Raw genomic sequence first — 14,405 nt, forward strand, 5'->3', positions numbered from 1 at the left:
TAAATGTCCTCAGCTTAGATTATTGTCTCTGGTACATGATAACAAAGGCTTAACAGAATCTTTCACAAGTACAACATCTCGTGAAACCAAGATACGTTTCGTTTGCGGATGGTATAACGTGTAACCTTTGCTTTCAGGATTGTAACCAACAAAAATGCATTTGATAGCCTTGTCATACAATTTTCTACGTTGCGTTTGTGGCACCAAAGCATTAGCTAAACAACCGAAAATGCGCATGTGATCAATAGATGGCTTGTTATCATGCCATGCTTCATAAGGAGTCATAGATTGCAAGGATTTGGTAGGACACCTTTAAATACATAATAAGTAGCACACATGACAGCCTCAAGCCAAAACGAATGCTGTAAAGCTCCACTCTTGACCATACATCGTGCCATCTCTATAAGCGACGTGTTTTTTCTTTCAACCACACCATTTTGCTGAGGTGTATACAACACTGTACTCTGTTGTCTTATCCCACGAAAGAGCATATGAATCCACAACTGAAAGCGCATCTGAATCTACAACTGCATTTGCAAAATTCTACCGCCACTTGTCATACAAAGTGAGCTTATACAGCCCACGACACAAAATGACATATGCAACAATTTAATCAGCAAAATGGAAATCATCAATTGTACATGCGTCATCCACAAATTTGACATTGAGGCCAATTCTTGCGAATGTAGATGCAGACTAAAGGTTCTTTTTGATCCCTGGTACATAAAGTGCATCAACAAGTGTGAAAGAATTGCCATTCGTAGTAATCAGCACAATGCTTCCAACTCCCTTGTTGGCACAAGTGATCGTATTCCTGTGAGGGATGGCCTCTAGAGGCAAACAAATCACGATGCAAAGTAATGTGCTTTGTAGCACCACTATCAAAGTACCAAACATGTGACTCTGCACGAATTGACATACATGCATCATGGAGAGAAGGGTCATAAGTACACTTTGCACTAAATGCCCACTTTTCATCTCACAATGTCCATTTGCAAAAGATTCTACAATAGCTGCACTGGTAGTAGATCTAGCCCCGTTCTTTTTGGCTTCTTTTGCCTTGAACTTAAGGCGTTGCGTTATCAAGTGATCATTAGCCTTGCAATAATGGCAACACATCTTCTTCTTTCCTTTTTCACAAGAATTCCGAGACAAGTTGTTGCCAACAAAAGCACTAGACACAGGTGATCTGCTACTCACAGGAGAACCACGAGAAGTGGTTGCAATTCTATTACCACCTCCTCTTTGACTAGTAACAAAAGCGTATTGAATTGCACGTTGTTAAGTGTTGTTCTTTCTTGAAAGTGACTCCAGTAATAACAATGTGCATAAATAACAACTTGAGGGTTTCCTTGGGTCAGTCTCCAAGTATTAGCAAAAGTATGGTAAGAGTGTGGCAATGCATCAAGAACATTCTGCACTAGTGAACTGTCAGAAATAACTTCACCTGTAGAAATGAGTTGCTTATTTATATCCTTGATACCAGCAAGAAAAGTGTCCACGTCATCTTTCTCTTGCATAATCTTCGACTTGAGCTCTTTATGCAACAATTCAATTTTAGCGTCATTGCAACTTCGATAAAGACCAGCCAGAGTTATCCAAGCCTGGTTTGTTGATTTTGTTGAGTGAATGTGAGGAGTAATAGTACACTTCATAGATAATGCAATCAATGCATGAAGCATGCACATCTCTTACATCTCAATGAGATTGCTCAGCCGTAGGCAAAACAATTCTTTCAACAAGAAGTTTGCTAGAACCTGCTACATCTCAACAGAGCATGTATGAATAGAAGGTGGACGTACGTCAATATATTGCACAACATTCCAGACGCCATTTGACACAAGAACATGCGTCATCTTGTAAGGCCACATTTGGGTAGGTATCCCCATCCAATTTGTCCTTATCAACAAACATCTTGAAAACATCTGTGTTGTTGTCAGCCATGGTGAGTGACTGCACCCGATGTGAAACTTGCTCTGAAAGAGGAAAAATGAAGTAGGACTAACACGTGCTATCTAGCACAGACCGAAGAGGATTGCAAGGGACATATTATGCAGAAAATTGCAGTGATAGAAACTCTGCACAACAGGACGAAATTGCTTGTGCAATATTGCCTGTAGTGGAAACGGAGCTTGAGATGAGCTTGAATCAAAAATTTGAGCACACCAAGCTCCATGAGCGCTTTTGAAGTACTACTCGACCGGTTGACATGGCACTGAGCTTACATTTTTTCTCACATGCAAAGTAGTGGCGTGGAAGGTCATGAAAAAATGTTTTTGTATCATCAGGCGGGGGGGTTCCGTCACCAATTGATGGCCATAATGCTGATTGAGGAGTGGACTTTCCAATAATTTGCACATCACCAATCACATGACCAATACACCTGGCAATATCTTGTAACCCCACCCGCCTAGCAAGAAAGGTCCACACCATGCTTCCAAGTTCCAACTACAAAGAGGAGCAAAGCAATGCTCTGAGTATCCATTGGGTTCTGTGCAAGAAATCCCATATGCTTGGACAGGTGTGTCCGCCTAATTTCTGACGCACCCAATTGCGAGACTGGAAAGACCTTTCTCCCACTTTTAGCTGTAGCTGGCTAGATAAGAACTGAAGAATTATGAGGAAAGGGGAGGCAGCTTGGGGGTGAGGGGATTGGGGCTGCTGAATCCAAAGCAAGCGGGTTGGGGGACCTGGCCTGCTGCAGGCAGAAGTGGAGTGCGGGCAGCAGCATTGAGGGCACAGGCTGAGAGCAGGCAGCGGTGAGCCAGACTCAGAGCAGGCTAAGCCCAGCTTGCGATATGGGTTGCTCTCACTCTCTCTTTCTGTGCTTATCAGACATTACGAGCTTGTGAAACAATCCATTGTGTCTTTTTCCATGTCGCAGACATACAGTGCAGATGTGATCAGAGCACTATTCTCATATGCAAAAGAGAACGTGCATCAGTTTCTGCATTCAGCATAGCTTTTATAGTTGAAGGTTTAATGGTTTCAAAAGATTCCTATGCATTTGTTGAAACAACTACTCACTGTTGCAACATGCTTGAGTTTTTTTTGAATGGCTGCAGTTATGGTCATTGGTTTTGGAAACTATGGTTCTGGGATAGCTTGTTGCTTTGGAAGTTTCAGATACTTAAATTTAAGGAAAAAGAGTCAAATTGTGTTGTAGCTTACCATTTACATTGCTTTGGCAGAAGGTTTGGTATCAAAACACCCTTTGAAACTTTACTTAGAGTATTTGAGTCATTTGTATCGCAAGTTGCCCCCTATCAGTGATCAAGAGAGATTTGAGGTATTGCTCTAAGCTAATTTTTTGTCACCATCTTTATGTCAATTGCATGTGTATTTGTACCAAATAATTGCTAAGAAAAGCTCATGCTGATAGACTGCTCTTGTTTCCTTGTTTAAATTTTTTGCAGATGGGGTATCGTGATTTTTTGCAAGCTCCTCTTCAGGTGGGTGATGGTCACAAGGGTACATTGGTAAAAGGTTTTTCCTAATTGTATGTAAAGTATAATTCCACCTACTGCTGTATCTGTTTAGATCTTTTGATAATTTTTCAAGCAATACAAAGATTTTGTGCCAGGTTACTCTGTGCTGATAAAGGTCTTCCAACATGTTTTTCTTAACGTCAGTTTCCATAATGTTATCTTATTAGTGGTTAAGGTCTTTGTAATGGCTCTCCGCAAACTGAAGTACAAATATGGTTTCCATCTTTCTGAGATTTGTTTTGTTTGTTTGTGTGTTTGTGTTTGTGTGTGTGTGTGTGTGTGTGTGTGTGTGACAGCCATTGATGGAGAATCTTGAAGCTCAAACATATGAGACTTTCGAGAAGGATACAACAAAGTATATTCAGGTATAGGCTTCTAGAAGTGGGAGAGTTCCTTTTTTATGTATTGGTTTGATTCAGCATGTTTTATGGCCTTTCTGGTGGTTTTTTTTAACAGTATCAAAAGGCCGTGCATGCAGCACTGCTTGATCGTGTATCTGATACTGATGCATCAATAAAAACAATTGTAAATCTCTTTTCATTAGTTCTTCTGGTGTTCAATTCTGATGTATTGATGTTTTAAGAAACGTAGTTGCTGGAGTCATCCCACAATATGTAAGAACAGTCAACCAGTTGACTGCTTTAGTTAATTTCTAGCCACTGTCTGGCTTTAGAGATCAAATTTCATAGCCACACTTATTGACTGTTGTTTTTGAATGATGTACTGTGCATATGGTAGCCTGCCCAAGTAAGGTTTATTCTAATACCCTGTGATGTTCTTGCTAGTTAAATGGCACTTAGAACTTGCAATGTGGTTGTTCTTTCACAAATGTGTCAGAGGGTGTTTTTGAGGTTAAGAAAATTCAGAACTCGAATGTAGAAAATAGTCTTTGTTTGGCAGGTCCTCATGGTTGTTGGAGCAGGAAGGGGTCCCTTGATTCGTGCTTCTCTTGAAGTAAGTATAACAAACATTGTCAAAATGTGGATATTCGTTTTACGCCATGAATGCAAATGTGGAGTTTGGACTCTGTTGAATACAAGTCTTTTTCTTTATTAGTTTTGTCGTCTTTAGTTATGCAAGCGTTGCATAACTGTTTTCGTCTCAGGTTCAACATGGTATCAAGCTATTGATTTTAACATTCTCAGAATGCTCTCGATTTCAGGGCTACAATTCTAGGTTATAAGTGCTAGGCATTTTTCTAATATAACTTTCTTCAGACATTTCTCTGGAGAGGAAGAGGGAAAATTAGACGGCCACAACGACCAGTCATGCAAAATTTTTTGGTCAGGGGAATGTTACAGAGTTGAGGCCCAGTAGATACATCCATGTCCGCGCACACATTTTCCTTTTTTAGATCTGCTATTAGAAACACCTGAAGTTTATATAGCTCAAGGTAGAAGTTTAAGACTTGCAAAACAAGCCGATCACAACAGAAGTATAGTCCTGGATACAAAACCAATGTGACATCACTAATTCTTGGTTTTATTTATTCTAGTGGATCTTCTCAATATAAGGTTTTTTCAAGAGTCTTCCGAAGAGGGAAAGCGTTTCTCATATCTAGCCATGAGCTTAGGTATCGGCAGCTCATCCTATGTAGAACTACTAGATACTGACTATTGGACACTTGCTTCATGATGCTTGATAGGGAGGCTATTTTGCAGTGCCAATGTATCACAGCTTCGGAAGAAATCCGGGAGTTCACTCTTTGTACATTACACCACATATGTTGCCCCCAACTGCAAAACCATCTTCTTCTTCGAATGAGGGAACTGCACCCACATTTACATGGTCGAGCCTATCCCCTTGAGTGTGATCCGCTCTATCACCTCCATACAGCTCAGCTCTCATTCTCTACGATACGAGACACGGCGCTCACCATCGGCAAGGAGTCTCATTGACAATGATCTTTTATGCCCTTGAATAGTTTGCTAGTCTAAGAATTACACCGTGCTTGAGTGCTCAGCTCTTGATCACATGAGAGCTAGCTTTCCCCACAGTTTCAGCCAGGAGCTCTTCGTATGCACATTCCTCTCATAACCACGATGTGGACTTTCAATTGCAATGCTCATTTCCGTAATTCTTGAGCATTGAGAGTCATTTATCAGCTCCACACACGCCACATGATATGCTTCTGTTGGTCCTCTAGGTCATACTTGACCTTGGAGATGATATGAAGGATGAACTTCACATATTAGAAACAAGAGTTTCCAAAGCATTGTTAACCAAGGTAGTTCCTTTTGTGGACCTTAGAGAGCCTATTGGTATGTTAGTCGAAGGCACACATGCGAAATTCATATACATGGACAAGTTTTTCTAGGTAGCAATTATGAAGCAAAGAAAAGTCTCTTAAGGGGACTAAGGTATGAATAGTGGATGAGCTGACATGGAGAGAAAGAAAGAAGAAAGATGGAAAGATTTTTTACGTCTATGTCAGGCCGAAATTGGCCTATGAGATAAATCAAATATACATGGTATGTATTTCATTCGTCTATCGGAAAGACAAATGAAGTAAAACTGATACAAACTGAACTGAACTGAAAATAAGTAGTGGTGTGCTGGAGATGATGGTGGTGATATGTCCATGATGAGGAGGGATGGAGCTCTATCTAGGGGTCCCGGTCTCAATCTCTAGCCTGTGTGATGCCACCCTTAGCTGACCAATCGCCACTTGTGAGCTATGTGGCATGTATGTGTCCATGTAGCGTGGTCTCTGTATGAAACCGTCCGGCAGTATAGTGAGGAACTGGTCTCTGTAGTCTGATATCCTCGTCCCCAAGTCCTGTGACTCCCACACTTGCCTGATGTATAACTGCCAAAGGTCCTGCCTCAAAACCAAGTTCCTCTCGCTGCGAGAGAGGTGAACATAGGGTGAGTCAGGGTCGTACTGGAAGGGTGGTAAGCGCTCCATATCAAGGCCGCGTGCCTCAAACCATGCTCTGACCTGTGAGTATCATGCTCTCTCATGCCCACTCTTTGATAACTGTATAGCTGCCTCAAATGCTCTACGGGTAAGTCTGTCTGGGGGTAGCTCTCTCATCCTCTGGATGAAGCAGACTGTTTGGAATAGTGCCTCTACGACCATAGGTGGTGTGGCGAGCTCTGCTCTGATAATGTCATGTGGCACTGTCCGCTTGTTGCAGAACAAGCGTGAGATCATACATATCTGTGGTCTCTCAGTCTGTGCCCACTGGTCAGCTGTCAATTCAGGTGTCCATACTGTCGCTGAGTACATCAAGGCCGGGGTGACTAGGGTGTCAAAGAGCCACCCCTTCGTGCGGGGCTCCTGAATCGTTGGGTGAGCCTGTCAGTAGCTGCTCTGCCTCATAGTGAAGGGTCCTGGTAAGCTCGTGAATGTGACTCCAAGGTATACGTATGAGGTGACCACATCCACCTGTCCTGATGCTGTGAAGATGGCAGCGCTCTTCACTGCACTGGATGTGTGAAAGATCATAACCTTGGTTTTGCCAAGGTTCCCAGTCAATCCCCTATGTGTGCAGAAATCGTCCAGGGCCCCAAGATGGTGCTGCAAGCCCTCGGGTGACTCTGAAATCAACACGATATCATCAACATAAACATGACGTGGATTGGAGTACCTGCCAAGTCACTCCCCTCTCCTCTTGCTCGCAGTATGTAGTCGGAGATCTCGTCGATGTAGAGCCCGAAGAGTGTCGGGGAGAGTGGGCATCCTTACTTAACACCAATGGTGCTAGCAATGGTCTCTGATAGACCACATGGGCATCGGACTCGACCTGTCACCCTCTCGTAGAGAGCATATATGGCCGAAATCATCTCTGCTGGTACCCCAAAACTCTAAAGGCGCTGGAAGAGTCTCTCGTGTGGGACTGTATCAAAGCCTCGCGGAATCCACAAAGCAGCAATAAAGCCTCTTCTTCCGCGCTTTTGCCCCATCAATGAGGTAGCACAGAACGAAGATGTGATCAACGGTGGAAAAAGCTCGTCTGAAAATTGCCTGGCCTGGCCTGGGGCTCGTAAACTCTCGCTCTCGGTGTATGAGCTGAGCTCTGCCTCAAGTACTGCACCATATAGCTTGGCAATCGTGTTTTCAATCATGATAGTCCTGTAGTTCCTTGGGTCCAGGGTGTCACCAGATTTGAGAGAGAGTCACCAGATTAGAGAGAGAGAGAGAGAGAGAGAGAGAGAGAGAGAGAGAGAGAGAGAGAGAGAGAGAGAGAGAGAGAGAGAGAGAGAGAGAGAGAGAGAGAGAGAGAGAGATGAAATGATATATTAGCGTCTTCAAGCGGCCAAAATGCCCTTTGGGACCAAACCTTACAAACTGGTGAATTGGATACCATGTCTGGGTACAAAAAAATAAAATGAAACTAGAAGTGCTACTAGCTGGAACTATGTGGGGTATGTGAATACTAACTCCATCCTCATTTGCGCTATGGATGTCAAGATAGTATGGCTCGAATCCTTTGCTGTAGTCTCCGTCGATGCTGTGAACCTCCTCTCCTCAGTCGTGGGCGACTCGATCTCCCCAACTCCAATGCTTTCTTTTGAGTAAAGACTCAGGAGAGGCTTGGCCATTCTTTCATGAGCACTCCCCTCCCCCAGTGATTACTTCTCCTGATGTGTGGGGCCAGTATGCGACATCGTTATATAAAGTTCCTGGACAAGATCCCCTTCCAGATCCTACAGAGCCATGCCCACCTGCCAGCACCTTCTTTACCACTGAGATGGTAAAGAGAGCCATTGATAGGATGAGGACCAACGGGGCATATGATCATGATGGTCTAGTAGCAGAGCACTTTATACATGCTAGAGATATGTTGGTAGAGGTTCTTGCAGTGTTGTTCAATCGTGCCATGTGTGACGGATTACCTGAGACTTCGAGGTTGTCTACTATTGTGCCTATCTTCAAGGCAGGTGATCCTACAGAGCCTTGGAATTACCGCACTATTATGGTTGGGCACACATTGGCACGGTTGTATGCATCCATTCTTGAGCAGCAGTTGAGTAATTGGGCAGAGGGTGAGGGTGTACGAGGAAAGGACAAGGCCGGTTTTAGGAGGGGTTTCTCCACTCTTTATCATATTCTGACACTCAGAGCCATCATTGAGGAGGGTAGGTGACATGGGAGACGGATTTATTGTAGCTATGTGGATTTCCGCAAAGCATTTGACATGGTAGCGAGAGCTCGATCGATGCGCAGATTGCAGGAGATGGGGGTGCCCATAGTGTTGATATGAGGGATTATGGCTCTATACAGATCAGTGATGGGACATGTACGCACCCCGAAGGGGATATCTGATTTAGTTCACTCCACCATTGGGGTGAAACAGGGTTGCCCATTGTCTCCTACTCTATTTGGTATGTATGTTGATGAGGTGTCTGATTACATTGACAGAGAGGGTGATAGAGGTGCCCAACTTGCAGGGACGTGGATCCCATTGTTGTTTTATGCTGATGATATTGTGTTGATCTCTGACTCACCAGAGGGTTTGTAGCGACAGTTGGATGCATTACACTGTTTTGCAGAGGATAGTGGATTGTCTGTAAACCTTGAAGGTTATGGTGTTTAACACCACACCACAGTGGATCAGGAGATCAGCACCAACTTTCACATATGGTCAGGAGATTGTAGAGTATACAGATGCATACACTTACCTTGGGGTTGTCTTCACTGGGCCGAGGTTTTCTTTGAGACTGACTAGAGCTTATGCGGCCTTGGGAGGCTTGGAGAGGATGTGTTCGCAGGTTCAGTTCCAGGAACCTCGGACAAAGTTATGGCTCTTTGATACTTTAGTAGCCTCAGCTATGATGTATGCGGTGCAGATATGGGGACCTTCTGTAGGACAAGATGGTTGGAGACGTATGGAGAAGCCCTTGGTATCTATGATCTCTCGATTGATCAGAGCCAAGGCCTCCGTACCCCACGCTATCATTCGAGCAGAGCTAGCTGCCCCTCCTATGGAGATGAGGCGCTTACCTGATCAGTCTCCTTTGTGCACAGCTTGTGGGTTACTACTAGAGACAGATATGGTAGACTGGCCCTTGAGTCTTCCAGACAGTTAGCTCTTCAGGGGGACACTCCATGCTGGTATGCACAGGTGACATCATGGTTTCAGATGCATGGCTTCACCATGGACAGGCTGCCCCCTTTCCAGTACTCTCTTCAGACACCCTCCATGTCTCTTACATGGGTGGAGATTACTAGACTCATTCGTCAGGACGTGATCCAGTTGGGTATTAGGAGGACATGGATAGAGCCGCCACCGGAGTTGGGCACGAATATGGCTTTCTATAGACAGCATCTTTGTAACAGACTTGGACACTCCAAGTCAAGAATCAATCGCGACAGCACCAAATAACCACTTTAAAACAATTCACAGATCACAATAGATTTACATCGGCCCGGCGGAGTTCCGTGCCTAGAGATATTGGCCCCAAAGACTGGCGCCCCTTTCGGTATTTCTTTTTATATTAATCAAATCAAAGTACAAGAGAGTGGCTAGGGTTTCACTCTCAGACTCTGCGTCCAGATGCTCTGAGAAGTGAAGCCCTCTCAACATATTTAAAGGTACAAGGGATGCCCAAAAGCAGAGCCCCAAAAGCTTTTAAAAACTAAAAAGCCTCAGTTCTCTCTCTCTCTCTCTCTTAGAGAGTATCTTTTTTTTTTAAACAGGTTCTCTCTCTCTCTCTCTCGGCGTGGAGCCCAAAAAGCAAGCCAAAAGCTGTCAGCGCAATTTGCGGCGCAAAATCCGGCCCAAATTCCAGAAATCCGTACGGCCCTGCTGCTGCCACGTGGCACCGCGGCAGAAATTAGGGTTTGCTGCAAATTAGGGTTTTTGGAAGTTTTTCGGGTTTGCAAGGATTTTAGGGTTTCAGCCTCCCGTAGCCATGTCATCACTTTGTGACATACCCCCCTCTTAAAAGCATTGTAATCGACCGCGATTTACTCCTGCAAAACCGACAAAAGCCATAAACTGTCTTAGCAGACACTGACTGTTAGTACCTACGTACTAGGAACACACATCTAGCACATGTACAAAATCGATAGTCACATCACACGACATCACAGGACATCACCAGACATCACAGGACATTAGATGACATTCAACATTCATTTGGATCTTAGACCATGATTTATCGGCAATGTAGCTAGCAAACACATCTAAGTCCAGTCGGGACCTCATCGATGTCCGATTGACTAACCCCTATTGCAACCATGTCTAGTCGAGATCAATCAGACCAAAATGCTGCAGTCTTTTCGTCTATCAGTTCCTACACTCACAAGAAGTCAAGAACAAATCAGTATCATTATCAGGAATTCCATTTCATAAAGTCATATAGCAGAATATGTCAGCTCTCAGTATCCCTGAAGCTCAAAGAGACATCAGTGACTCTAGTATCTAAATCAAGGCATCTGTTGACAAAGACTCCCCTCTTGTGCATCCCATTGCACCAGATCTCCTGCCAAGCTGAATTCTGGGTTCCATTTGGAGTAGACTATGCTAAACCAAAAGCATCGAGGTAAAGTTTCACAATTTGTGGAGTATCTGCTAGGTCCTCCTCCTCCATCCACTTCGCATCAAGTGCAGGATAATTCTTGAACTTAACAAAGAACGGCCTTCGGACTTTACCCTTATTCTTTGTATCCTTATGTGCCAAAATTTGTTCAGGAACAAGGATCTCCTCGTTTTCTTCCACTTCAGGTTGCTCATCAGGCTCCCCATCAACAGGCACATCACCTTTAAAAGGTTTCAAGAGACTAACATGAAATGCATTGTGAATCCTCCAAGTATCTGGCAGTTTCAATCGGAAGGAGACATCATTTATCTTTTCAGTAATCTGGAAAGGGCCGTAGTATCGCATACTAAGCTTTGGAAAAAGCCTCTCCTTTCCCTTTTCCTTTCATAGGCTTGCCTTCTCAAAACGTAAGAGCACCCAATCATCCTCCTTCAATTTCATGTCGCGCCGATGGCGATCTGCTGCCTTTTTCTGTCGTTCTTGAGACTTCTGCAAAGTCTCGCGAACCTTCGCAAAAGCCGCATCCAGATCTCGCGTATATTCATCCGCTTCAAAGATCTTATCTTTCGTGCTCAGGAAGGGCGGGACCTTCGCAGCACCTTCAACAATCTCAAATGGCGCCTTTCCCGTCGAAGAGTGTATCGTGTTATTGTAGGCAAATTCCACCAAAGGTAAATATCTTTCCCATTGAGTCTTCTGATCTGAAATATAAGACTTCAATAAATCTAGAACCACTGAATTGGCAATCTCGGATTGCCCGTCAGTCTGCGGGTGGAACGATGACGAGAACTGCAACCGCGTGCCAATGTTCTCCCAAATTGCCCTCCAAAACAAACTCGTAAATCTGGGGTCTCTGTTGGAGACAATCGTCTCAGGCATGCCATGTAATCTAAAAATCTGGGCCACAAACAGTCTCGCTAAGTGATCCGGCTTGACTGTTTTCTTCAATGGAATGAAATGAGCCTGTTTGCTAAATCTGTCAATAACAGTCCAGATACCATCATGACCACTCTGTGTTCTCGGGAGATGAAAAATGACATCCATCGCTATACTTTCCTAGGGGCGGATGGGTATGGGTGAAGGCTGTAACAATCCCTGTGCCTTATGCCTGTCAAACTTGACCTTTTGGCATACCAAGCAACTGCGCACAAACTCTTCCACATCTTTCTTGAGTCTCGGCCAAAAGAAGTATCTCTCTACCCCTTTCATGGTGGTACCAATGCCGCGGTGACCCGTAAAAGGTAGACAGTGGCATTCAGTCATAACCTTTTCCCTCAACGGCTGTGTAACGCACAACATAGTCTTTTTCATCAAGTAGCCTTCCCGAAGGGAGTATCCAGCTACTGTCTCCCCATCTCATATCCGTGTGAAAATATCTGCAAAATCTGTATTTGTGGCATACTGATCGACCATATCCTCGAAGCTCCTATGATGTATCGCGGAAATAGCCAGAACCAACGGTTTCTGAGACAAAGCATCTGCCACCACATTCTTCTGTCCCTGCACATGGACAATCTGAAAGTGGAACTGTGACAAGATGTTCGCCCATCGCATCTGCTTTTCCGAAAGCTGCTTCTGTGACAAGAAGTAGCGCAAACTCTGATGGTTTGTAAAGACAGTAAAATCCGCTCCAAGTAGGTAATGCCGCCACTGAGTAAGAGCATGGCTAACTGCCAAAAGCTCTTTCTCATAAATCTGTGCTGTCATCTCCGGCCTAGAGAACAAATGGCTCTCGTAAGCTATGACATGGCCTTCTTGCATCAAGACCGCACCCAGACTACGACCACAAGCATCACAATATACTTCAAATGACTTCTGCAAGTCCGGCAAAGTCAAAATAGGTCCCGTAGTCAATTTCTCTTTCAATGTCTGAAAGGCAGTCACCTCTGTGGGTCCCCACGAAAAAGGTACTCCTTTCTGTGTCAAGATATGCAAAGGGGAAGCAACCTCTGCAAACTTTCGTATGAACCACATGTAGTACGAACACAGCCCCAAGAAGCTTCTAACTTCATGGACATTCCTCAAGTCGGTCCAATCACGGATAGTCTTATCTTGGCCGGATCCATTTGTACTCCTGCTGTTGACCCAATGTGTCCCAAAAAGTGTATCTCTGGTAGGAAAAATTCACTTTTCTTTGCATTAATCACTAACTTGTGATCTTGTAATGCCTGAAAGACCTGAAGCAGATGATCTCTGTGTTCTGCCTCATTGTTGGAGAAAACAATGATGTCGTCAAAGAAAGTGCCAACAAATAGCATGTACTCTAGAAAAATCCTATCCATCTTCCGGTTAAATGTCGCAGGAGCATTGGTTAAGCCAAAAGGCATCACCAAAAACTCAAATAATCCAAAAGTCGTCCGGAAAGCTGTCTTGTAGACGTCTCTCGACGCTATCCTGATCTGATGATATCCACTCTTCAAGTCAATCCTGCTAAAGCACGAGGATCCTTGTAACTTGTCGAGTATATCATCGATCCTAAGAATCGGAAATCTGTTCTTGATGGTGATTTTGTTGAGAGCTCTATAATCGATGCACATTCTCCAAGATCCGTCTTTCTTCAAAACCAACAACAGTGGAGAGCAATACAGTGAAGTACTAGGCTGGACAAGACCCTTTTCCAAGAGGTCTTTCACTTCGTTCATAATCTCTTCATTCTCTGCTCGGCTCACACGGTAGGGTGGCTGGTTCGGTGGTGTACTACCAGGTATCAGATCAATGGTATGATCTTCAGGACGAGCAGGTGGTAACTCTCTTGGCAGGCCTTCTGAGAAGCAATCGGCATGAGAGTGTAGAAAATCTTGGCGTTCTTTATCAAGTTTAGACATATTTGTCCTATCATCATCACTCAACTCTTTCATAAAGATCGAGTAAACAAATAGAATGGATTTCATTAATTTTGAAATGGCGGAAGCCCATACAATAGGGACAGACTCGCCCTTCAGTTTAACATCAAGTACAATTGTTCTACCCTTTTCTGTAGTCAAAGTCGCTTTTCTTGCCCGATAATGGACCACGGCGTTGTTCTTGTGGTACCAAGGAATCCCTAAGAGAACATCACAACCCTCCAAAGGCATTATGAAGAAGTCCTCATGCCCCAAATACCCCTGACAATGCAACTGAAGTTTGCCAATGTGACAGGTGTAATGGCTATGTCCCTGCCGGGTGCCGCTAGAACTGCCTTTGCAAGTGGTCCCATCCGATCGCGAGTAATCTCGAGCCGCGCCGCCAATTCCGGTGAAATGAAGTTGGGCTTGGCTCCTCCATCAAAGAAAATCAGGGCCTCTTGATCTTTCACTTTGCCCCAAGCTCGGCAAAGTTCTGTACTCTCATCCATGTTGTCGGTATCAGTACCCACACAATCTGGAACGAGTCCTGTTTTCATCTTGCCTTTTCGTACACGGTCCTCAGCTGCTCTCGAACTCTCAG

The 14,405-nt window shown here is 44.2% G+C and overlaps 1 protein-coding gene across 2 annotated transcripts in view; it reads left to right on the forward strand.

Annotated features, from left to right (window-relative positions):
• SKB1 (SHK1 binding protein 1) overlaps positions 1 to 14,405 on the forward strand; it is a 128,211-nt gene that overhangs the window by 65,038 nt on the left and 48,768 nt on the right. The window contains exons 10-14 of one of the 2 annotated variants that reach the window (XM_086495409.1): positions 3,192 to 3,289; positions 3,417 to 3,452; positions 3,785 to 3,853; positions 3,945 to 4,013; positions 4,389 to 4,442. In XM_086495409.1, the coding sequence (XP_086351535.1) occupies positions 3,192 to 3,289; positions 3,417 to 3,452; positions 3,785 to 3,853; positions 3,945 to 4,013; positions 4,389 to 4,442 (326 nt within the window). The remainder of the gene's footprint in view (positions 1 to 3,191; positions 3,290 to 3,416; positions 3,453 to 3,784; positions 3,854 to 3,944; positions 4,014 to 4,388; positions 4,443 to 14,405) is intronic. The other variant, XM_086495410.1, reaches the window with a different exon arrangement.

The sequence above is a fragment of the Adiantum capillus-veneris genome, chromosome 22 (genome assembly GCF_014529385.1).
Source record: "Adiantum capillus-veneris isolate H3 chromosome 22, ASM1452938v2, whole genome shotgun sequence".
Classification (NCBI taxonomy): domain Eukaryota; kingdom Viridiplantae; phylum Streptophyta; class Polypodiopsida; order Polypodiales; family Pteridaceae; genus Adiantum; species Adiantum capillus-veneris.